The sequence below is a fragment of the Crocodylus porosus genome, unplaced genomic scaffold (genome assembly GCF_001723895.1).
Source record: "Crocodylus porosus isolate Cpor-Errol unplaced genomic scaffold, CroPor_comp1, whole genome shotgun sequence".
Classification (NCBI taxonomy): Eukaryota; Metazoa; Chordata; order Crocodylia; family Crocodylidae; genus Crocodylus; species Crocodylus porosus.
The window spans coordinates 64,145,113-64,168,022 of NW_017728931.1; the positions used below are offsets into that span (position 1 = coordinate 64,145,113).

The 22,910-nt window shown below is 42.1% G+C and overlaps 1 protein-coding gene and 1 long non-coding RNA gene across 2 annotated transcripts in view; one reads left to right on the forward strand and one right to left on the reverse strand.

The window, feature by feature from the left end:
• The window catches only part of DCN (decorin), a 47,008-nt gene that overhangs the window by 16,614 nt on the left and 7,484 nt on the right, over window positions 1-22,910 (forward strand). The window contains exons 3-6 of the mRNA XM_019545250.1: window positions 596-708; window positions 14,147-14,360; window positions 14,598-14,711; window positions 16,490-16,583. Coding sequence (XP_019400795.1) covers window positions 596-708; window positions 14,147-14,360; window positions 14,598-14,711; window positions 16,490-16,583 — 535 coding nt within the window. The remainder of the gene's footprint in view (window positions 1-595; window positions 709-14,146; window positions 14,361-14,597; window positions 14,712-16,489; window positions 16,584-22,910) is intronic.
• LOC109316872 overlaps window positions 17,265-22,910 on the reverse strand; it is a 13,261-nt gene continuing 7,615 nt past the window's right edge. The window contains exon 3 of the long non-coding RNA XR_002102937.1: window positions 17,265-17,277. This is a non-coding gene — a long non-coding RNA (uncharacterized LOC109316872). The remainder of the gene's footprint in view (window positions 17,278-22,910) is intronic.

Genomic DNA, 22,910 nt, shown 5'->3' on the forward strand with positions numbered 1-22,910 from the left:
TTCTTATATGGCAAAAGCTTTTCAGATTAAGTTCTGAGGCAGGCGCACACACACACACACACACACACACACACACACACCCCCCCCTTAAAACCCAGTGGAGTTTTTGTCTCTGACTTAGAAGGAACAGCACTGAAATAATGTAATATTTTGCTAGCAAGTTTATTTACATGGATTAATGGTAATTCCTTCCTTTAAAAATTCCTTCAAAAGCTAAGCAATATTCCATATTAGGACTGGATTAAATTATCCCTATTCTTGCAAAAGTGGTTATTTATTAATTTAGTATGATTAAATAGATTTAGAAAGGATTTGTCCTATACACTACAGTGAGCTAGAGCTTTGAATTATTCTCAAAAAAGGTAGAGTGGAAATGTAAATGATTATATTTTGGTTTGAGGTGAGCAAGAGGTGAACTCCTTTCACTTGGGTGGAGACAGGAAAAGTCTCAGAAAAATCTTCATAAGGTTCCAGAAAATAAACTCTAGAAATGGTTGCTTTACTGAAAAAATTAGTTTGCCAAGATAAATGTTGGTCCTTGTTCAAAGATGGTTGATTCTTTTGGGGCTAATCATTTATCATCCTCCCCCCACAGGCCTGGATAAAGTGCCAAAGGATCTTCCCTCAGACACGACTCTGCTGGACTTACAGAATAATAAAATCACTGAGATAAAGGAAGGTGATTTCAAACACTTGAAGGATCTCCATGTAAGTAAATAAATTAACACACATTTGTGAAAATGGGAAGTAGAAATGATATGGAAAGAGTTGTCACTTACTGATTTTCTTCATAGAAAACTGACAAAATAGGACATGATCCATTCCTCCCTTTGCCTTCCCTTCCCTCCCCTCTTCACTCATACCCATCTCTTCTTCTTCTGTTTCACAGACATTTCTCATCTGCCCCATTGACCCCATCCTATCTTCTGATCTGTGTCATCTGCCCCTGGAGTAATCTTTGCTAAATTTGTCACACTTTCATATACTTATACTTCTTACATAGTCTGCTCATTTGTGTGTACCTGTCAAGGTAGGATTTGCTCCAGATTTATATCTTGAGCTTTGCTTCTCTATTCATGACCCATAACTGAATGAAACCAGCTTTAATGCCACATGCTTTCCACCACACTACCAACTCTGAAACTTCCTACACCAAAACTTGAGATAGTCAGTACATACCAGTATTCAGTGAAGCAGACACTTCAATACTTCATTAGATCAGGACCTTACAGAGGTAAATTATGGACGTCATTCAAACTCCCCTTTATTTCTTCTTTTTGCCTTTTTTGCCATACAACCTACATGAAATAAGTCAATGAAGATATTGGTATAATCCGGGGAAAAATACTTTGTAAAATCCTGGCCCCCTGGACTTCATTAAGATCAGGATTTCACTTAGCATCTTTAGTAGGGATCACCCAGTACATTAAACTTGAATGAACGTGTATTTTACCCATATTACCGTATTTTCACACATATAGTCCGCAGGCTATACACATTTTTACAAACTTGACGGATGGGTGCGGGCTATACAAGGGTGCGGGCTATGCAGAGTCTTTAGAACAGCATAGCCCATCCCCGCCCATCCCCAGCTGTGGGCTGATGTCACGGCGGCAGTGAGCCCTGGCAGATTGAGCGCGGCTGGCGGCAGCGGCAGGGAGCAGGGCTGCCTCCCACTCAACTCACAACTCCTCATCCCTCTCCTCCTCTGCACCACTTTTAGTTGGCTCCAGCTCCGGCTCTGGCTCCGGCAGCCATGCCCAGCACAGCCCACACTTGAGCGTGGTTGGCGGCGGCAGTGGGGAGCAGGGCTCGCAGCTTCCAGATCCTCATCCCTCCCCTCCTCTGCAGCAATTAGCACCGGCTGGTGGCAGCGGCAGGGAGTGGGGCTCACAGTTCCTTATCCCTCCCCTCCCCTGCAGCAATTAGCAGCAATTAGCTCCAGCAGCTGTACCCAGCAGAGCCCGCACTATCATGCGGGGAATACATGGGTGCGGTCTATACATGGACTATTTTATGAAAATACAATTTTCCGCAGGTTATACACTGGTGTGGGTTATATCAGTGTGTGGGCTATATGTGTGAAAATATGGTAAGCCTTTGTTTCTAGCTCCTCATTATTACAGCATATCTGAACTAATTGTATACTCTTCAGAGAAAGTCATGTATTAGTTACCTAGCACATAGTTTGGCATCAGCAGAAATCATACATAACCATAATATTCAAAAATATTTTTGAGTCAGTTATTTTTGGAGTCACAATTAATTATTCACATGAAAAAGGAAACACTCTTATTTTTCCAGAAATGAAAAAAAATAATGAAAAAAACCTACTTATATAATAAACAACCTCATTTTTTCTGTCCTTTTACTCCAAGCCTCACTTCTCAACCTTTATGTTCAATTATGAATTCTAGTTATGGATTCTCACCTAAAGCCATTAATATTTTAAATAAAAATACACTTTTGAAGTACAAAGGTATTACTCAGGTATCACAGAGAGTTCTCTGCACTACATGAATTATAAAAAAATTACACTGAATAGATACTCCTCTACTAGTAACACTTGATACAGGCTTTTTGTTTGACTAAATCCAGCCTTACTTTTGACAATGTGATGTTTAAATATTGTTAGCACACTCTGCTTTGCAGTAAAGACTATATGATGTAGTTTCAAGCTGTTTTATTTCAAGACAAATGAAGCCACAGTACCAGGCAAACTTTGGCCAGTTGTACATGGGGGTTTAGTTCCCCTAAATTGAAACGGTAGGTTTTTAATTGGTGGGTTTTTAATTGTGATGATTAAAAATCCACTGTTACAATATAGGGGCTTCCATCACTGTTATGGTGAGGAGCCTGATTTGGGCTGTGGGCAGGCTCTTCCAGAAAAAAAAATTGGTGAGGGGCCCGACATTTTCTTTTTTTTTTCTAGTACAGCCTGCCCATGGCTGGGAGGGGAAGGGGTAAGCTGCCAGTGGCTCCTGAGCTGTGGGGAGGCCCTGGTTCTTCCTTCCACAGTGGCATCACACCCTGGGGTGCCCAGGTGGGCTGATAGCAGACTGGATGCTGCCCCAGCTTGGGCTCAGGGAGGAGTTGGATCATGCTGGGAGCTGGCTTCAAGCTGGGACAGCACCCACCCACTAACAGCCCACCCAGACAGCCTTGGGGGTGCTGCCACTGCAGAGGGAAGGACCAGGGCCCCCTTCAGCTCAGAAGCCACTAGCAGCTTGCCCCCCAGACTCTGCTGGGGAAAAAAAAATCAGGCCCCTCACCACTTTCCCCTCCCCTCCCCCCCCGGTGGAGCTGCCCACATCTGGGGTCCAGCTGCTAGGCCTGAGATGCAGGGTGCCCAGTCCTTCCCTCCACTGTGGCTGCACCACCCGGGGCTTCTCAGCTGGGCTACTAGCAGGCTAGATGCTGCCCCAGCTCAAAGGCAGCACCCAGCCCGATCCCATGCCTGTTGGGGCTTCCAGCATCCCATGCACTGTCCCTGCCACCTTCCCCCCACCTGGGACCACTTGGGAATGGGCCAGGTTGCCTCTGGGACAGTGCAGAAAGGTAGCAGGAAGGTGGCTGGGCATGCTGGCAGCTGAAGGCAACGTGACAGTGCACAGGGCACTGGAAGCACATGAAATCTGAATCCCGCAGGCTTCTAGTGCCCCATTCACTGTCTACACCACCTCCTCTGGCTGTCAGCACATGCAGCCACCCTCCTATGCTGTCCCAGGAGCAAGCTGGGTGTTCTGGTAGCTGGAGATGGCAGTGAGGATGGTGCATGGGGCACTGGAAGCTTGGGCAGGCTCAGGGAAGGATGTATCACTGCAATTTATTAGGCAGCAAACTAAAGTACATTTTTCATATGATCAGGCCCATGAAAGTTTTCTATAGCTGCTCTATGACACATGCACAGCTGCAGAGTGCTTTTAAAATGGTCAGTTGTGCAAACACTTATCCCTCCTCAAATGTAGTATTAGATGAAGACACTCTGCTTCAGAGCATGTTAGGGAAATTGTGTTCCCTAGGGTTAATTTTTCATGCGTTATGGGCTTGACTAATAGGGAAAGGAGGGAGCAGCACCAAGCTGCTGGCTGGACTTTGTCCTGGGGCTGGAGCTGGAGGGAGGCTGCAGAATGGAGCCCCCTCATTTTGAAGGCCTGGCCTAGCTCCCCTCAATACCCCAACCAGGATAGCAGGGAGGGGGCACAAGGCAGCATGGGTCATCTAGGGCAGCAAAGCCCAACCAGTAGCTTGGTGCTGCTTGCTACCCCCTCCTCCTTCATGCTGCCAGTCCTGGAGCTGGAAGGGCAGTGGTAAGGAGAGGGGAGGTTCGATAGCCTCCTCAGATCCTGCTGGAGCGCTTCTGCATGCTGGCTAGGAGGGCGGTGCAGACAGGCTTGATCTCCCCAAACCCAACAAATGAATGTCTGTTGCTTTGATGGCAGAGGTGAGTGCTTTAACTCATGGTGCATTATGTAAAGCATCATGAGTTAGAGTGGGGGCCTGAACATCTGTCTGTGCCCTTAGTTCCTACTCCTAAGAAAACTGAAAAATCAGTCCCCTTAGGGTTTGAGAGGATTAACTACTACTGGCAATTTATTCTGTCCCTGTTGAGGGGGGACCTAGACCTTGCATCAATACCACAAGTATGCTAACCTCAATGGATATATTCAGAGGTGCACACACTAGTTAAGTCTTCAATTCCCAGTGAACTCTGATTGACAAAAATATGGGCCTAGCTGGGTCAACCCTCCAGTATAATTTTCCCTGGACCTAGATGGGTGCAGGAAAGGCCCCGTCTTCTCGAAATAGAAAAGGGCTTGTACCATGGATCTTTCTACCCTGCCCAACACTGTCACATTCACTAGGTGGGAGCTAGGTGATGACGGCATAGCAGTTTTGTGTGGGAATCAACCTTAAATGTAGGACCCAATGGAAAGATAGTTTTTATGGGCTAGGGGCAGAAAATATACATAAATTAGGATAAGTGATCAGAAACTGGTTCAAATCTGTAATACAACAAAAGTTCAGTGCACATATACCACCTTCAAAATGGCCCAAACCAGTTTAAGATAAACCTGGATGGATGTAGTATCAGACTTATCTTGAATCTGGAGGGGATGTGGGACAGTTAACTCTCAGTCCCCCAACATCCCAGGATGCTTTGCACCTCCCTCCAACCCCACCCCATCACAGGATAGGCACACTAGCCTTAGCCCAAGCTGTCTGCTTCAACCAAGCAGGGAGGCATGCTCTGGCACCTGCCTGCCTGGGGCACTGCAGGCATGTGCCTTCATTTCTGGAATCAAAAGTAAATGTCTGTTCACTTGCTTATTAGTTCAATCTGCACAGCTCAGACTAACCTTTGAAGACTGAATCAATTCAGGCTCATGCCTTTTGACTGTCTGTACTTAACAACATTGAGCAGAGGCTCCTGTTACACAAATGTGTGGATTAGTTTGACCTCAGACACTGAGTAAAGGAGATTTGCCCACTTCTTAGTTCTAAGTGCTTACTGGACAATACATATTGCCAGAAGCAAACAAACTATGAAAATTCTTTGGTTGGATGAATAAAGCATTTAAAAGCCAAAGAGCTGAAACTTTCTGAAAATGTAAAGGATAAATGGAGAAGCTTTGAAAGAGCATTTCCTCCTTATCCACAGATGGTGGGTGCCAGCAAAAAAATGTGTCACAGTAGCCTTATTTTTTACGCTATTTTTTTTATTGCACACGGTGTTTTTGATGGCATTCAGTTAAGTCACACAGAGAAGACTAACCAGAAAACAGAACTACATGAATTTGCATAAAATTTCACATAAAAATGAAGCATGACAGATTTGCTTTTTATTAGGAATTCAGAAGCATGGAAATGTAGAAAGCCTTGTGACTACAGTAAGGCTAAAAAGCCATTTTCAGCCAATTTAGGGGGAAAAGTCAAAACTGGCTCCTTGAGACAAAGTACTCAGAGGGAAACTTCCGAAAGATCCAGAATTAACCCTTCATGAAACAATTAGAATTCCAACCACCCCAGCCATTAACCTGAGAGCACTACCATATGAAGATATCCTATGGATATGGGATGCTTATTTAAACAAAGAGCTTGAGAAATTGGAAATGCTAATTAGTCCTGAGGTACAATGACAGAAGGACACTAATACAAACAAACTTACTCTTGGACTGATACAAATGGACTTACCCTTGCCTGGCCAGAATTGTTCAGAAAAGACCCATGGGACTGTCTGGGTCTAACTGTACACTATTAGTACAGTTTACATGTTTATCTGTACCTGAAATATTTATTGTTTGTTATTATTACTATGTGCAGCAGGGGAAAGATGGTGCATGGAGCTGTATCTCTTTATAAGGCTCTTCCAAGAGCCAGTTGAAAACAGTTGTGTTTTGCAGAGGCTCTTGTTACACAGTGCTAATCAGATAGAGCCTGGATGCTTAGGCTAGAGACATAAATTACACATAAACTGGTATAAGTGATTGGAAACCAGTTCAGATCTGTAACACAACAGAAGTTCAGTGCATATAAACCACTTTCACAATTACTGAAACAGTTTAAGATAAACCTACATGGTTGTAGTATCAGACTTAACTGATTTAGGTTAAATCAATTAGTTGAACTTCTGTCCCAGGGTGCTTTGTACCTCCCCTGAAAGAACCCCTCATAGGGTGGGTGGGCTAGCCTTTGCCCAAGCTCTCTGCTCCAGCTGATCCAGAAGGCTTTAGCCTGAGCCACTGCAGGCATGTGGCTGCATTTCTGGAAGCAAGAGTGAAAGTCTGTTCACTTGTTTATCAGTTCAATCTACACAGCTTAAACTAACCTGCAAAGATTGAATCAATTCAGCCTTAGGCTTCTTGACCATCTGTGCTGAGCCTTAATGAAGCACACCTCTAGTAGTCTCTGATCACTTATTGGCCATCACAAGATGCAGGAACAGTTTAATGACATGCATCCAGGAACTGATGCTGCCATCACTGTAGTAGAGTAGTAGATACTCTGGAGAGTAGGGCTAGGATTCAGAGAGACAGCCATATCTGGCGTACTGTGTCTACTTTTGCCCCCCTCCCACTACAGAAAGGATGTGGGCAAATTTTGAGAGTGTCCAGTGAGGGGTAACAAAAAGGATTAGGGAGCTGGGGCATATGATTTTGGAGAAGAGGCTGTGGGTACTGGGCTTATTTAGACTGGAGAAGAGAAGACTGAGGAGGGAGTCAAAATCAGCCTTCAACTATCTGAAGTGGTGTTTCAAAGAGGATGGAGCTAGGCTGTTCCCAGTGGTGGCAGATGACAGAACAAGGAGCAATGGCCTCAAGTTGCAGCAAGGGAAATTTACATTAGACACTGGGAAAAACTCTCTCACTAGGAGGGTAGTAAAACACTGGTACAGGTTACCCAGAGAAATTGTGGACTCTCCATCCCTGGGGGGTTTTAAGACCAGGGTAGACAAAGCCTTGGCTGAAATGATATATTTGGGGGTGGCCCTGCTTTGAGCAGAGGCTTGGAATAATTGACCTCCTAACATCCCTTTCAAACCTAGTTTTCTATGATTAGGAGGATTTCTCCAGTTTTCACTTCAGACATTTTTTTCTCTGTAATAGTGCTCCTTTCCCCTTCACATAATATCATCACCTTCGCTCTACCTTTCTTTCTTCTTGCCCTGCCCTATCCCCCTTGTGTCCCTTCCTTTGATTTTTCTTCTCCTTTCTTTGGCTTTCTAAGCTAAGTATCTCCTCACAAAACTGCATAGGAACGATTTAAGTAACAACATGAAAATATCACAGCATCCCTATGACTTCTGGTCACCATTCTGCTCATACATCCATACCACTCTCCCCCCTATCATTTCTCTGCCATCCCTATTAAACTTGTGCACTCTTTCAGAAAGTACTACAAGGCACTGTTTTAGTTGATTTCTTCAGACAAGATAGACAGTGTTTTCCATATTGTTTCACATGATGGATATTTAGGTCACATGATGAATACTCAGCTAATTCACATTTTAATAAAAAATGTGAAATGCGTTCTTGGTATCTTAAAGTACTGCCTTCTTGCTCTGGGGCTTCAAACACTGAGTAATATCCTAGCCCCATTGAAGCCAGTGGCAAAGCTTCCTCTGACTTCTGTGGGGCCTGAATAGCACTGTGTATCTGTTCCAATAATAAAGTGATTTTTTACTAACTGCAGCGTCCTCAAGATGCTTAAGAATCTTATAACAAACTTTAGAACAGGGATTGTCTTTTTGTGGTGTGTTTGTACAATGTCAAGAAATCAGAGAGGAGGGTGAGGAAAGAGTCCAATAGCATTATTACAATGCTATAAAAATAGAGTTTTGCTATAACACATCTTTTTAGCTCAGACATGCCTCTTTCCTCCTTGCTCTTTCTTCTCCTGCTTTGTTAGAATAAATTACCCTTTCTGTAGGGTGAACCATCTATCCCAGTTGTAAATACAGGACATCCAAGACACTGCCCCCTCACCCCCCTTCCTCACCCCTCCTCCCTCCCACATCAGTGGCCCGCTGCAGGGAGAGGCGGAGGCAGAGTGGCATGTTATGACAGGCAGCCTGCCTGGCCACCTTCCTGGGGTACCACACTGCTTCCCTTCCCCACCACACTGAGCCCCACACCCAGGATGCACATTTTAATTTGTGCCCTTTGCCTGGGACTGGCTTCTAAAATCCAGGACTGTCCCAGGAAAAAACGGACAGATGGTCACCTTATTTTTCTATAAAACTTGGAGTAACCAATTTTCATTTATACTAAGCCTCTTTAAAGGGACTTTAAAGTAGGCTGCCAAGAGAGGTGGTACTCTCACCTAACTTGGAGGTCTTCAAGAGGAGGCTGGATAGGAGCCTGGCTGGGGTCATCTGACCTCGGTCCTCTTTCCTGCCTGGGGCAGGGGGTTGGACACAATGATCCTTCAGGGTCCCTTCTGACTCTACAATCTATGAATCTAGGCAAAAATGTTATTTATTCCATAATTAATAAAACATGAGAAATAGGAGTTTTAAAAGAAAACTTAATAGGCCCAATTGCTTTTAGTGACTGAGGTAAGACTCCTGTGTAACTCCACTGATGTCATGGGAGTTATAGAAGGGTCATATCAAAGAAACTTAGAACCATATGTTTTGCATCATTTTTAATGTTTTTATTCATTGTCATTTAGCTCTTTTGTTCTTGTTTCACTGGCCTGAGTCATTTTATTGTACATGGATTTAGAAAAAATATGTTGACAATATTTTGCTGAGTTCTAGGACCACAAGGTGCACTTCATAGCAATTGTACTAGCCTTGATAAAAGTCACTGGCTTGCAAAGGCTGTTATTATGCAAGAAATCAGTCTGCTTGTAGCTGACAATTAAATAAAAGATAGGTAGAGACAGTGAGAGGCTTTACATGTTACAGTTAAGGCTAAATCATCACTCTCAGCCTCCATTTTGTTTGCATGCAAAACCTGCATCTGCCCCTATTTGCATGCAATGGCCAGGTAGTTATTATTTGCCTGTGAAGAATCCCTACACAAAGTGGAAGCAGGAAGACAGTTTGGCCCTAAAGAGATAAGCCATTCAAAACTTACTCCTGAAGTGCAAATTTTTATCTTACTTAATAGTCATTTCCTACAGGGGAAAGAGCTATGTCCTGAATATACCATAGACCACTAAAGGAAAAAAGGGACATGTACAAGGAAGATAGCAGAGGCAATACACATTATTTCCTACAGGAAATAATATCTGGCATGCCTCAGTTAAGGATCTGATGGAAGTGAGCTCCTCCTGCCCCTTTGAGAAATCTCTGGCAACCAGATTTATGAGTTTATTATCTTTTCCTCTTGCCTCCTTCTCTAAGTTGCTCATGGCCTGTATTCAAGTACCCCAAGGTCCACAACTAGCAAGTGCTTAAACTGGGTATCAATATGTTCCAACTTTTGTGCTGGAAAATAATAACATGGTCCATTCTTTTCTTAACTTTCCCTCAATAAACAGTATTAGAAAGTACAGGCCTGACATAAGCATCAACAACATGGCCCTATTCAAAGAGCTTTTACCTTCCTCTCCCCTTCTAAGTGGCCCCATAACAGCAATGATGCAAATGTAAATGCAAACCAGGCTAGTCAGCATTTTCATGACAGGGTGTTGAAACACTAAGCATATCCTTCCAGCCTTTTTGGCATTACACAAATATAGCACATTGGTAGCTGTAATCCCTTATCATGATGTTATTTTTTTCAGGATACTTGGCTCATGTGCCGTGTACTTGGACACCATCCTTTACTCCTTCAACACTGACTGCAGATGTTTTCCCTTGGTTCTTCTCCTTCAGTTCCTGTTTTCACTGACCCCTAAAGTCCCACTAATTTTTCTGAACTTTTGTTACAAATAAACCATAAGAGGCACATTTACAGAAACGTAAACGCTGCCACTCTGAGGGTAATTACTTCTTTCTCTGAGCCTCACAAATAATAGAGTTATTGTGAAGTAGAAAAGGAGCACAGAGGCTATGCCAGGTGCTATACCAGTTGTCCTCCTAACTTGTTTTTGCTTGACAAGATGCTTCTGTTGCAGATTCTCATGTTTTGTTTTGTTTTTCCTGGCTGTAGCATAAAAAAATCATGCATACAAATGCCAGAGAACCATATTTTTGAAGTGGAGGTCCTGACCACCGGGCTCTTTTCATATTAATAAATGGGAGGTGAGATACTAATATGGAAAAGATCAAGACTAACTGGTCTATTGTATAAAGCCTCCACAGCACCCACTCTTTCCCATAAGCAAAATCTATTTTTTAATACCTTTTAGTAATTACCATTATTTGTAAATTTATCAAATTGTTTGAAAGGATTAATTAAAAAATAAACACACTGTCTTATTTCCCAAATGTAACATTTTTTATGCTTGGAGCATATTTTTTGTAGAGCACTAGAGTTTGACACACAAAAAGTTTGGCTACAGAATTTCCCAAGAGCCCTCAACATTTTGTTGCTATCAACTAGATAATACTAGATTTATGATAAAGACTACTAAATGGATGTCCAATAATGATTTATTGGACATAACAATAAAACCTGTGCTTGTCTAATTCCACACATTCATCATCAAGAATAGTAAAAAATCTGGTAAAGACTTAATTACTTAAAGGACAGCAAATATTAAACATTAAACAAAGATTTCTAATGAAATTTTAGCTAATGAACATTACTCATTAGGAAAGATAGGACTTTGTTTTAAAATCTTCAAAAACTGGGAGTGTTTACACATGCACTTTAATGCACATCAGTCTATTTAAATGTGCATTAAAGCAGCACTAAACAAGTGGGCACTTATACACACATTCTTTTGTCCCATGACGCACCAGAGATCTGCTGTTTTGGAGCAGGCTTGATTAATAAAGTCTGCCCCATATGTGAGCTGAGGTCAACTGCACTGCGCTGCACCGTGTGCGATTGTACAAGTGTGCAATGTGCACCAGTGCACAGAAAATGGTGGTGGGTGGGACACTTTTGAACTAAAGTACCTCAGATGCGTTTTAGTTCAAAAGGACACTGCCACCATTTTCTCAGCACTGACATGCATTTCAACACTTATACAACTGCAAGTGTCACAGTGCCAGGTGCTTTTTAAAGTGCCCAGAACTGTAGTGCTTGCATGTGTAAAAATGCCCCATGTTATTTAGTTAATGTGCATTAAAATAGGTTAATGTACATTAAGTGTTCCTTAAAAATGGTCCCCTCCTATATGCATGCACAGAGCCTGCTCCAACACATTGGAAATCCAGCGCATCGGAGCAGACTCAATCAAGTCTGCTGGAGCACGGAAATTGACACACTCTGGCAGCCTTCTATGTCATGTGTATCAGCGTCCCTGCATATCTCCACACTGAAAAAATGGTAGTAGTGGGCTTTGAAATAAAATACATTTGATGAGCTTTACTTCAAAATTTTCTGCTGCCATTTTTTCAGCATAGGGACACTGATGCACATGATGCATGGGTGCTTTTAATTAAAGCTCCTGGTACCACATCCCACAGCATTTGTAAAAATGCCTCATGTTCTTTAGTTAATGCACATTAAGACAGGTTAATGCACATTATTATAATACTTCAGAGTGGAAGTACTAGATTTAATGTGCATTAACTAACGCATGTTAAGGCACAAGTAGACACACCCAGATCCTAACTTTCATTGTAAACTTGTAAAAATTTACACACTTGTAAAAACTTTACTTTTGGTAAGAAAAAATAACACAACAACAACAAAGCACAGACCACAGCAACAGGTTGTGAAATCGGTCTAATTATGATTTAAAAGGGTATTAATTCTCATGATTCAGGGCATAATATTCACCTCTAACTAGATTGTTCCCCATATCCCATGATTATTGAGTTATCTGTAAATATTATATCGGGGATAGAAAATACAGTTTCCTACAAAGATTCTGGCATTTATCATTCCAGAAACAGAAAACCACATTAGATAGATCTTTGATCTGTTCTAGCAGTAGTTCTTATGACTCAAGAGTCAAGAGAATAAATGAGAATTATGACCAGAGCTTCCATTTGATCATTAAACTTATTTTAGGAGAGGCTTATTGTCAGTGAACTAGTCTGTTGAACTGAAAATGACCTCTCTTACCTCCTCTCACAAATCTCATTGCTTAAGGCTAGCATACAAAATTAAAAACAGATATGGTCAGCTACGTGTGTACTCAATGGAAGCATCTGCAAAAACATACCACTTGTTTTAGTTATGGTGAACTGTAAGGGGAATCCATTACACATCAAATACTGGTCAAAACAATCTTTCCATTTTCCTTTCTTTACCTATCAATGTTCAATTGGAAGAAGTTGATATCACAAGTAATGGGGTATCTTATGGCATTCTTATTGCCTAACTGATTGATGCAAGACTTAAATGCTCTGTTTTCCCTTTTAGCTGACACTAGTTTAATTATGGAAGGATAAGCATGGGTTAGAAATATATTGGAATGACACCAGAACATGTGGGATATTGAAACATTTGGCATGGAGTCATCTGTTTTTTTCCATTCCTGCAAGTAATGTGATGTAGGAAATGATCAAGAATGCTCTGTAGCTGCTAACAGAAAAAAATACATAACTTTATACATATAGGGAAGCTCCTCTCCAAAAGTCATAATTCACTGTGCAAATAATGATTCACTTAAATAGAATAATAGATAAATAAACATGATGGAAATAAGATGGAAGGAACTTCAGATGGGTTCACTGTGAAGTCCAGGATACTGTACAATCCGTGGTATAGGATTTTCTTCCCTATTTATTGCTTCACTGTTCATGGAATAAGCACTATCGGTGTTTTGAAAGTTACAAATTAAGATACAAACCCACACCCATGGTAGTTACCATCTTAAGTCCTACCCTTCAAATACTTACTAATGTAAACTATTCCTTCTCAAGTGAGCAATTCCTTCAAAGAGCCACTTGTGTGATTTGCAACATCAAACACCAAAGAATAGGCAAAAATCTAACAAAGCCAGATGGAAAAACCCAGAAAATGCTGAAAATATTATGAGTTGAAAATTGTACCATTTCCTATGCAATCATAGATTTTCTCCCTGGAAGCCACTGAGTAAAATATAGCAAGACTTGGTGGGCTGTATGGTTGAGGGGTAGTTATGCTGCATCCTAGAATTAGGCCATAGAAATTCTCTTCATCCCAAAACAATCAGAGATCCCTGAAAGGGCTTGTTTGACACACTATTATGATACATATAACATGGTGAGGCAGTTATGCTTATGTGTGGTGCTACATCTTCACTTATTTCAAATGAATGATTTGTATTTTATCCTTGGATGTAGATAGCATTATTAGAGACTCCAGATGGCTGGATGTGGCCATAAATTGTTTTGCAAATATTTTTATAGTCATTTCTTTGGGTTTTGATTTGATATTTTTCTGACTTTTTAAAAAAATTTTGCATTTCATTTACTTCAGCTCCCCAAGGGTCAGCAGATCAGTCCAGGCAGAAATTCTGTATTTCAGAACTATCAACAACCTGGATACCTGATATTTTAGAACTGGCTTTTTTTGCCCTAATTGTTTTATATTAAGGCATATGCCTTCAACACAAAGTAAGAAAAATATCATCTTTTATTATTTCACAGGCACTCATCCTGGTTAACAACAAAATCAGCAAAATAAGCCCAGCAGCTTTTGCTCCCCTGAAGAAACTGGAGAGACTTTACCTCTCCAAGAACAACCTGAAGGAGCTACCAGAAAATATGCCCAAATCCCTACAGGAGCTACGTGCCCATGAAAATGAGATCACCAAACTAAGAAAAGTTGTCTTCAATGGACTAAATCAAATGATTGTTGTCGGTATGCATCATAAGAAATTTTGGCTAAAGCAACATGATGTAAAATAGAATTTCTAGGTATAACTCATAATTGACTGTATTTGTAATACCTTCTAGGTAGAAAGCCAAGTGTCCTGATATACTTCAACAATTTGCCAAATTAGTAAAGATTCAGTTGAGGAAAACTGTAAAACATGCTCTGAAGTCTAATAGTATGAATATAAGCTATTGCTAAACTCTTTTTTTTTTTTTTTGGAAGAACTGGGAACCAACCCACTCAAGAGCTCAGGAATTGAAAATGGAGCCTTTCAAGGAATGAAGAAACTGTCCTATATCCGTATTTCAGATAGCAATATTACTGGTATTCCTAGAGGTAAGTAGAGCTATAAGGATTTAGGAAATTCAGGCATAAGAAATATTGCACTTACTCAAATCTAAGATGACTGAATGACTAAGATGACAACCCAATAATTAGAGTGTATATATGGACATTTAAAAAATATGTGTTATAATTTTCCAGGTACAGAATCTAAGTATCAGAGGGTCACCAAATGCTACAGCAGGGAAAGCAGTGACTGGAGGACAGGGTTTGCTGAACTATTTGCCCTCTCTCTCTGCCTCTCCACTTCTTCCCCCTCTAGCCCCCTTGCATCCCCAGCTCTCTACAGCCTCTGCTTCACTCCTCACTGGCTCACCCTACTCTACAGTCTCTGCCTCTTTCCTCACCCATCCCTGGATAGACAATCTCTCACCCTGTGGACCTGACAACTCTCCCACAAACCCACTTGCTCTCTGATCTCTCCAACCTCCCCATATACTGCTAAACCCTATGATCCTAATGAACCCCCCGGTAGACCAGCTAGCTCCCCTGATCTCACCAACCCCTGCCCCGCCCTGGACCCACCAACCCCCAAATCCTATCAATCTCTACTGTGGACCTCCTAACCCTCAAGCCTGCCAAACTCTCCACAGACCCACTAGCCCCCTGTGGACCTGCAAGCCCCTCCAATCCTGCCAACCTCCCCCTGCAGACCTGCTAGCTCCCCCTTATCCCCTATACTCACCACTCCACCCTGACTTAATTAGATTGTTTCCTAGCATTGGCAAACACCTGAAAAATCAGGACCTAATTTAGTCACGTCACTTAAAGTACACTGCATGGTCATTAATCAGATCCTGGGAATGTTTGCAGGTGACCTGAGAGTTGCACATGGTTTTTATCTTCACTTTTCTCCCATAACCTCTAGAAATTGCTCTTACTGTATTTCTCATATATAACATGCACTGCAATTTCCAGCAGCTGTTTCCAGGGGTGGGGGGGAGAGATGAAAAAGTATGTAATTCACTGTAAATCACTGTGAATGATCTCTAGCATAACCCAGATAAATAAATGCCAGTGTCTGCAAACTGCAGAAAATGAACATAAATATTTGAGCCACTATGCAGTGAAATTGCAAAATATTTCAGAAAGCTAATACTATTTTTCATGCCCTCATTTCCCATTTTGGCTGGTACTTTGGAAATACTGATTGGGTCTAGACAGAGTGAAAATACTGGTCCTGAGTTACTTTTTTTGAAAATTAGGAATCCAGTGCTAATGTTTACAGTCAAATACACATACCTATTGTTTTAATTACTTTTCCACATTTTAATTATTTATTTTGCCAGTAGCATTCCTAGGTATTTGGCCACAAATTTTCAAGCACCTGAAAAACTAAGAGCATGCATAGTTTTTCATAGGAAGACTCCGTCTTTCTCTCTATATATGTTCCTGCCATTTAACCTGTAGATTGAAAGTTATTTCTGTGCAGGCTTCCATTTAAACGGTATTCTGAAATAATGAAGGCTGGCCCTTTAGCACAATGATGCATTCTAGAGAAAACTGGTATTTAAAAATCTTAGAGTATCACCTTTCTCTCATTGTGAATTTTTATTATTAAAAATTAACCTTTCCAAAGCATAAATTATAGGATTCATGTGTCTCTGATGATGATGTGTTTCTATTCTGACATTAATGAGCTGGATAGCAGCTACACTCTTTTATACCATTATGGCTATGTACACAGAACTCACTATCACTAAAAAATAAGCTCTTTTTTTCTAATTAATAGCTGGTATACTGAAAGGCTTTTTTGGATATTTATTTTGCAGGCCTTCCTCCCTCGCTTACAGAGCTTCATCTTGATGGCAACAAAATCAACAAGGTTGATGCAGAGAGTCTCAATGGACTTGCCAACTTGGCTAAGTAATAATATTTTCCCATTGTGTACAAGTATTATTGAAGTAAAATAGCTAAAATACACAGTACAAAAATATCATTCTAGACTTAACAAGCATAATCATCTTCTGTTTGAAATGTAGTTATCAATTTGGCAAGAGACATTAGCAAGCATATTACACATGTTGACTTAACTAAACAAAACAGCAGATTTTCATTAGCCACAATGAATATTTAACTTGGTCTATTTATTATTGCTGACCATTTATTGCCAAATCATAGGAAAGTAGGGCTGGAAGGGACCTCATGAGGCCATCCAGTCCAGCTCCTTGCTCAAAACAGGATCATTCCTGACTAAAAACCATCCAGTCCAAGGGTCTGTACAACCTGCTCTTGAAAATGTCCAAAGGATAAGTTCCCTGGGTAGTCTTTTCCAACGCATGACCACTGTCCTGGTCAGAAAGTTCCTCCTAATCTCCAACCTAAATGTCCTCTGTTGCAGCTTGAGGCCATTGCTCCAAGTACTGTTCCCTTTGGCCAAAGAGCAAAGACCATCTCCATTATCTCTATAATCACCTTTTAGGTACAGGCAGACTGTCATCAAATTCTATCTCAATCTTCCCTCCCTCCCTTCCCAACCTTCTCTGTCTTTGCTACCAACTGCACTCAGATATCTCTATTTGTGAAGACTGAAGTTAGAAAAGGCATTGAATATTTCAGCCTTCTTTGTATCATCTGGAACTAGACTGCCTTCTGTATTCCATAATAGTTTCTTAGAATGTTTAAAATAGTCAAATAGAATATGCTTTTCTAATTTTACTTCTCATCCTTCAATGAGTTTAGTTATATGATTTGAAAATCAATTTTATTTTATGCAGGACTCTGAACTGTTGAATTCAAGACTCTGATATATTTAAGTCAAATAGTTCCACAGAGAGTTAAGTTAGGAGAAAGAACCAGATTCAACCCTCTATTCTTATTTGTATTAAGAAACTCTAGACTCTTCAGATATATGTTTGCTCTTAGCTAAATATTGATGCCACATTTTTAATCCTAAAATGTAAGTTGCACAGATATAAAAATTAACCTCCTTTGACAAATGGTTTTTTAAAATAAATTTTGCCATTTAAAAAAAAGGGAAATTCATAAGGAAACCTCCATAATAAGCCATATTAAAAGGTAAGGATTTAGCCTATAGTTATTTTCATAATGAACATGCATGAAGATGACATTTTATGATGATGATGATGATGATGAGAAAAGGGAGAGTTAAAACAAAGGTTTTAATAAAGGGTTAAACACAAAGGGATTAAAAAGGATTAAAACAAAATAGGAAAAAGTACAGATTATTATTATTATATATTATATTATTATTATTATAATAATTATTATGTCATCTTTTGTTGTTTTCAAACTTTTGAAGAATGTTTGTTCTTCATAAATGTCCACAAGGGACTAATGCTACAATTCAGAAGTATTTCTTGGAATCAGTGCCAGAATAGAACTGATGAACAAGACAGGAACATCAGAACTGCCACACTAGATCACAGTCATTACTCCATTTAATCTACTTCATGGTTTCTGAAAGTAGCCACCACCAAAAGTTTCAGAGAAGGACTTAAGCATCCCACATAGATAGTGTTTTTTTGCTTGCTCTTTTTGCACTTTCAATCAATGATCTCCCCCTCACTGGTTGTTCAATAAAAGCTATCTTTCTAACAACCAGATATGTCTGCACTGACCACACTCCTTCATGTCTCCCCAGTCTCAGGGAACCCAAAGCATGGCTTCACGCACTCTCCCCTTCCCCCTTGACCACTCCAAGTCAGGTAATCACACTTCAGACTTCAGTCCACATTTAGAAGAGAAGAGAACATAGAAAAGGGAAAAGCTCCCAGCCACAGGTCACCCATCATCTGTCATTCCCAAAGCATGGGTGAAAGCACTACCCCAACACTCACCCACTTTGAGACAGTGGTGAGTGCTCACTCCTACCCTCTGGTGTCAGCAAATGATCAAGCACTGAAGTGGTGTGACTATCTAGATTGGTAGGGTACTGTATAAGTGGACACTTCTGACCCGCACCAACTGTGAACTGTTCTGGATAAGTAACATTTGGGAACAGTTTAATTGCTACATATTCCCACACCTATGATTCAATTTGATAAAGACAGCCAGGGGCCTGTGAAGTTAATTTCCTCATTTTCCAGAGAAAGGTAAATCATCCAGTATTCTGTGTTAAGAACACAATTCAAAATAATTACATAACACATAAGAAAGCATTCTGCTCTCATCCCACAAATAACATTACATCCGCTTATTGGGATACGAGGGATTCAGTACCTGAGTACAGGATGGTATAAACATATAGAGTCATTTATGGATGCAGACAGAACTGCAGCTCCATGGTCTAACCCTTGGCACTTCACAGAAAGAGCCATGAGTTAGACAAATCCTCCCAACCCAACAGACATAGGCTGTTAGGTCAGAAGGGTGGGAGATCAAGCTCCAATTTGGAGTTGATCCAGAGAAAGAGGCTGCATATTTGCAACCTCTTCCCCTAGCCCTGCCTCCTTTCCCCAGCCCCTTAGTGGTGTCTCAGGATGGGAAGGAGAGAAGGTAGGGGAGGGAGGTCTGTTCTGGGATTTCCCTAGCCTGTGCTGGAGTGAGGAAGGGAGGTGGATTGGAGCCCCCCACCCCAGAGGCGGCTCCAATCCACCTGCCTCACCCTCCAGCACCAGCTGGGCAACTCGCAAAACTATCTCCCTCTGCTCCCTCCCCTCCCCTCCCATTCTGAAAACAGTGCTGGGAGCAGGCATAAGATAATGAAGGTGCTCCACTTTAGCATCTTCATCTGAAAACTTATGTAATTAGGGTTCAGATTATTGCAGGATCAGGCACTTTTAAAGCACTCTGCAGCCATGCACTTGTGTTGGGTCATGGCTGAAGAGTGCTTTCAGGGGTGAGATCATGCAAAAATTGTCACTTCTGTCTGCACCCTATGAAAGGTCCCTTATCCCTTTAGAAACTAATATGGTCTGTTTATAAGTAATAGATACTAACTAAGATTTTAAGGCCTCATACAGAAGTTACAGTGAGAAGTTTGGGGGTTAGGTTGGATTAAAAAATAGTCCCTCGGTCTAACTCAGTGATTAGATAAGTACCAAGTGCCTGATCTAAAGTAAGCCAGGATAAGGGGATGGGTGGGCAAAATCAGGGGGCCTAGCAGGGTCCGTGGAGGCAGTTGGGGTGATTGGGAAAATAGGTGGGATCAGAAATCCACTCTGATCCTGTCAACCCCTCAGGCTCCTTCAACCCCTATCCCTGATGCTTCCAAAATGCTTCTCATCTCACAAACATCCCCTGGGGCTGGTTTTACCAATGTTCATTGGTGCTAGGAGTCCAACTGAAGTAATTTGGAGGGGGGGAAGTGGGGGGTAGATTGGAGGCTGGCAGCTCTATGGGGGGGAGGGTGGCAGGATCAGGGTAGCTAATGGCTCTGGTGTGGGGGGTTGGTGGGATCAGGGGACCTCTCTCCACCCTGATCTGGGGTTACTTTGAGGCCTCCCACCACCTCTAACACCAGAAGAACAATTCTACTCTGTGAACCAATCCCCACCAGTCCCACCAGGCCCTCCTCCCATGCCAGTTTGCTTCAATCAGCTCCCAGCACTGTTAAACACCAGTAAAACTAGCACTGGGAGCAGCTTGTGGGATCAGGGTGTTTGATTGCCTTGGGGTGAGGGGCATCCAACTTGGGGTTGGGGGAGGGTCTGGGAGACTAAAATAGTCCAGTGGCGGGGGGGAGTAGGAAAAGTGTAGTGCCATGGCTGTGGCCAGTAGTTGGGGTTTCCCAGCACCAAAGCTAGCTACACTTGGAAAATGTACAGAAGTTCATTTTTACCCACCTTAACTTATAAGACTGTGATACTTTATGACTCTTTATGAAGATAAATGTTTAATTTATCAAAGCACTCTTTTGATATTGAAATAGTTAGGTGTCCTTCTTATTCAAATGACTGGCAAAATACAGGCAGGGAAAGTTGGGAGGGGGAAGAGGCAGATGGAAGACACATTACAGGCAAAATTGCCCTCTGTTTGTCTTGAAATTCCATTCACTGGAGTATATAATAATTGTTTCAGTAAAGTCTCTGGAAGTCTCCATGTTTAGTGCCTTTATTCCTTTTTTTTGGAACTGGTGTTGGAAAAGGTTCCTAGGCCTTGTAAAATCCAAACAGAACATTAAATTCTGAAAGTATTCCGTCTCCTAGAATGGGTTCTGTTTCCTCCTAGGTTACCACAGTTCGGCCTTCCCTAGAAAAAACATTCAAGATGTTCCGACATGAAACAACTTTCATAAAAATAATGAAAAAAAAATGTCTTCCAAGTGAAATAAATCCTAAGTTGTTGAATCAAAGTGAGGTTCAGCCATTCCATTTTCATCCCAAACACTGCAAAGCTATTGCAACATTTCTAAGCAAATTTAGTCCAGAAGAGGAATTAATTTCCAAGCTCCTCATTATGAAGAACCACTGTCCTATTTCCCCTTTCACTTCTGATCTGTATGATTTTGATTTTGGCCAAGGGAACAAGTATAGAAAATGCAGCTACCACAAGAAATGGTGGTGACAAGAGCTCCTGTAGAGGACACTTTGTAGGTCAGAAACACATGCTTTGTTGTTTCTATGATTCTACCTAAAAGCTACTATGGAAGAAGGTATTAACATGCTTTTATCTTATTGTAGCAAGCATCGAGAACACCAGGCCAGGGGTCAGCTGGAGGGATGGATTCAGACTGTGAGGCTGGAGGGCTTTGCCTGTGCCCATACCCATCCCTATGCTGGCTCCGGGCAACAAGGAGTTATACCAGGACAAGGCAGCCCTAGCTGTGCCTGAGTTCTTGCCAGCTCAGCTCTGGTTCAACATGGGTCAAGTGATTTTGTCAGTGCATCAGCAGTGATGGGCTCTGACTGTACCCACTCTGGGGCCAGGCAGCTGGGACCTGCGTCTGTGCTGCCACCAATTCTCCCAATCTCACACTTCCCAACTGTGGTGCAAGTGCAGCTTCCAGTCTGTGAGCAGCTGCTCGAGGGCTGGGCAGCTGTAAACTGTGTCTGTGCAGCCACTGCTTCTCCCCGCTCTGCCCCTGCAGCTGCAGTGGGGAGCTGTAAAGGGGCCATACAGCTGGGGGTCAGGGTGTGTGGTGGAAGGAACAGCAGCAACACAGATATGGTTTGCACATACCTGGTCCCAGAACAGCTCAATTGTGGTTGAAAGTGGCACTTGTGCCCCAGCTGGGGAATGGGAGGTGGAGAAAAGCAGCTGTAGTATGGGTGTAGCTGCCAGCTGCCTGGCTCCAGCATGGGGAAAGCCCAAGGTGCTGATGTGCCACCGAAGCCATCTGGCCCACGCTGGACCAAAGCCAAATTGTTGCAGCCCAAGATTCATTAAAAGTTGCTGGCCCCTGCCCCAGAGCACTAGATTCAAATAATCTCATTAGCCAATTAAATTAATTATTGGTTGTACAAGGGATACCTTTCCCTCCTACAAAATATGAGGATGTGCCACAACATTTCTGCTTTCCAGTATTTCCTCTTGCAGCCTACCATGCTTCTGGGCTAGGGACAGATATTCAAAAAGTCTGAGCCTGAATTGATTCAATTTTTGCAGGTTAGTCTAACCTGACTAGGCTAAACTGGTTTGTAACTGGACAGACATTCTCTCTGGACTGAGGAAATTTAGGCACAAACAGTGGCTCAGGCTAGAAGCTAGGGCCTCTGATTACGGAGGTCTGCCTGCATGGTCCCAGGCTTTTCCCCACTGGCTGCTCAAGGGGTGGGAGTGTTGCCAGCCCCCAGCCCCGCTGCTAGCACTCTGAGGCAAGGGTGTGTGTTCAGTGCATGCATGCATTGATGATACAGAGCTTTTCAATCTCACTCTCCCTGCTTCTTTATACTGTGTGCAGCAAACTGATAAGTGAGCAAGCCAGCAGGAGGCTGATAACAGTGATTATCATCACCTTATCAGCAAAACAATAGGCTCTCTCCATTACTTCAAACTCTTCTTAAACAGCTTACCAGATGACCTGTTGATTAGCTCCAAATAGCCCTAAGTGTTCACTGTTCTGTCTGTCTGTCCCAATGAAATTGAGGTGAGACACACATAGAGACATCTCAGCATTAGCTAGCATACCATATGTCTAGGGACTGTGGAACTGGGGTCCGTGTTGTGGGAGATGGGAGCAGGGGAGGAAGGGCAGGGATTCCTGCTTAAGCAACAAGCAGCGACATCTTGCACTTGCGACATCTCCCTACATCTTGCAGATTCTGGTTAAGGATCAGACAGAGCTGCAAT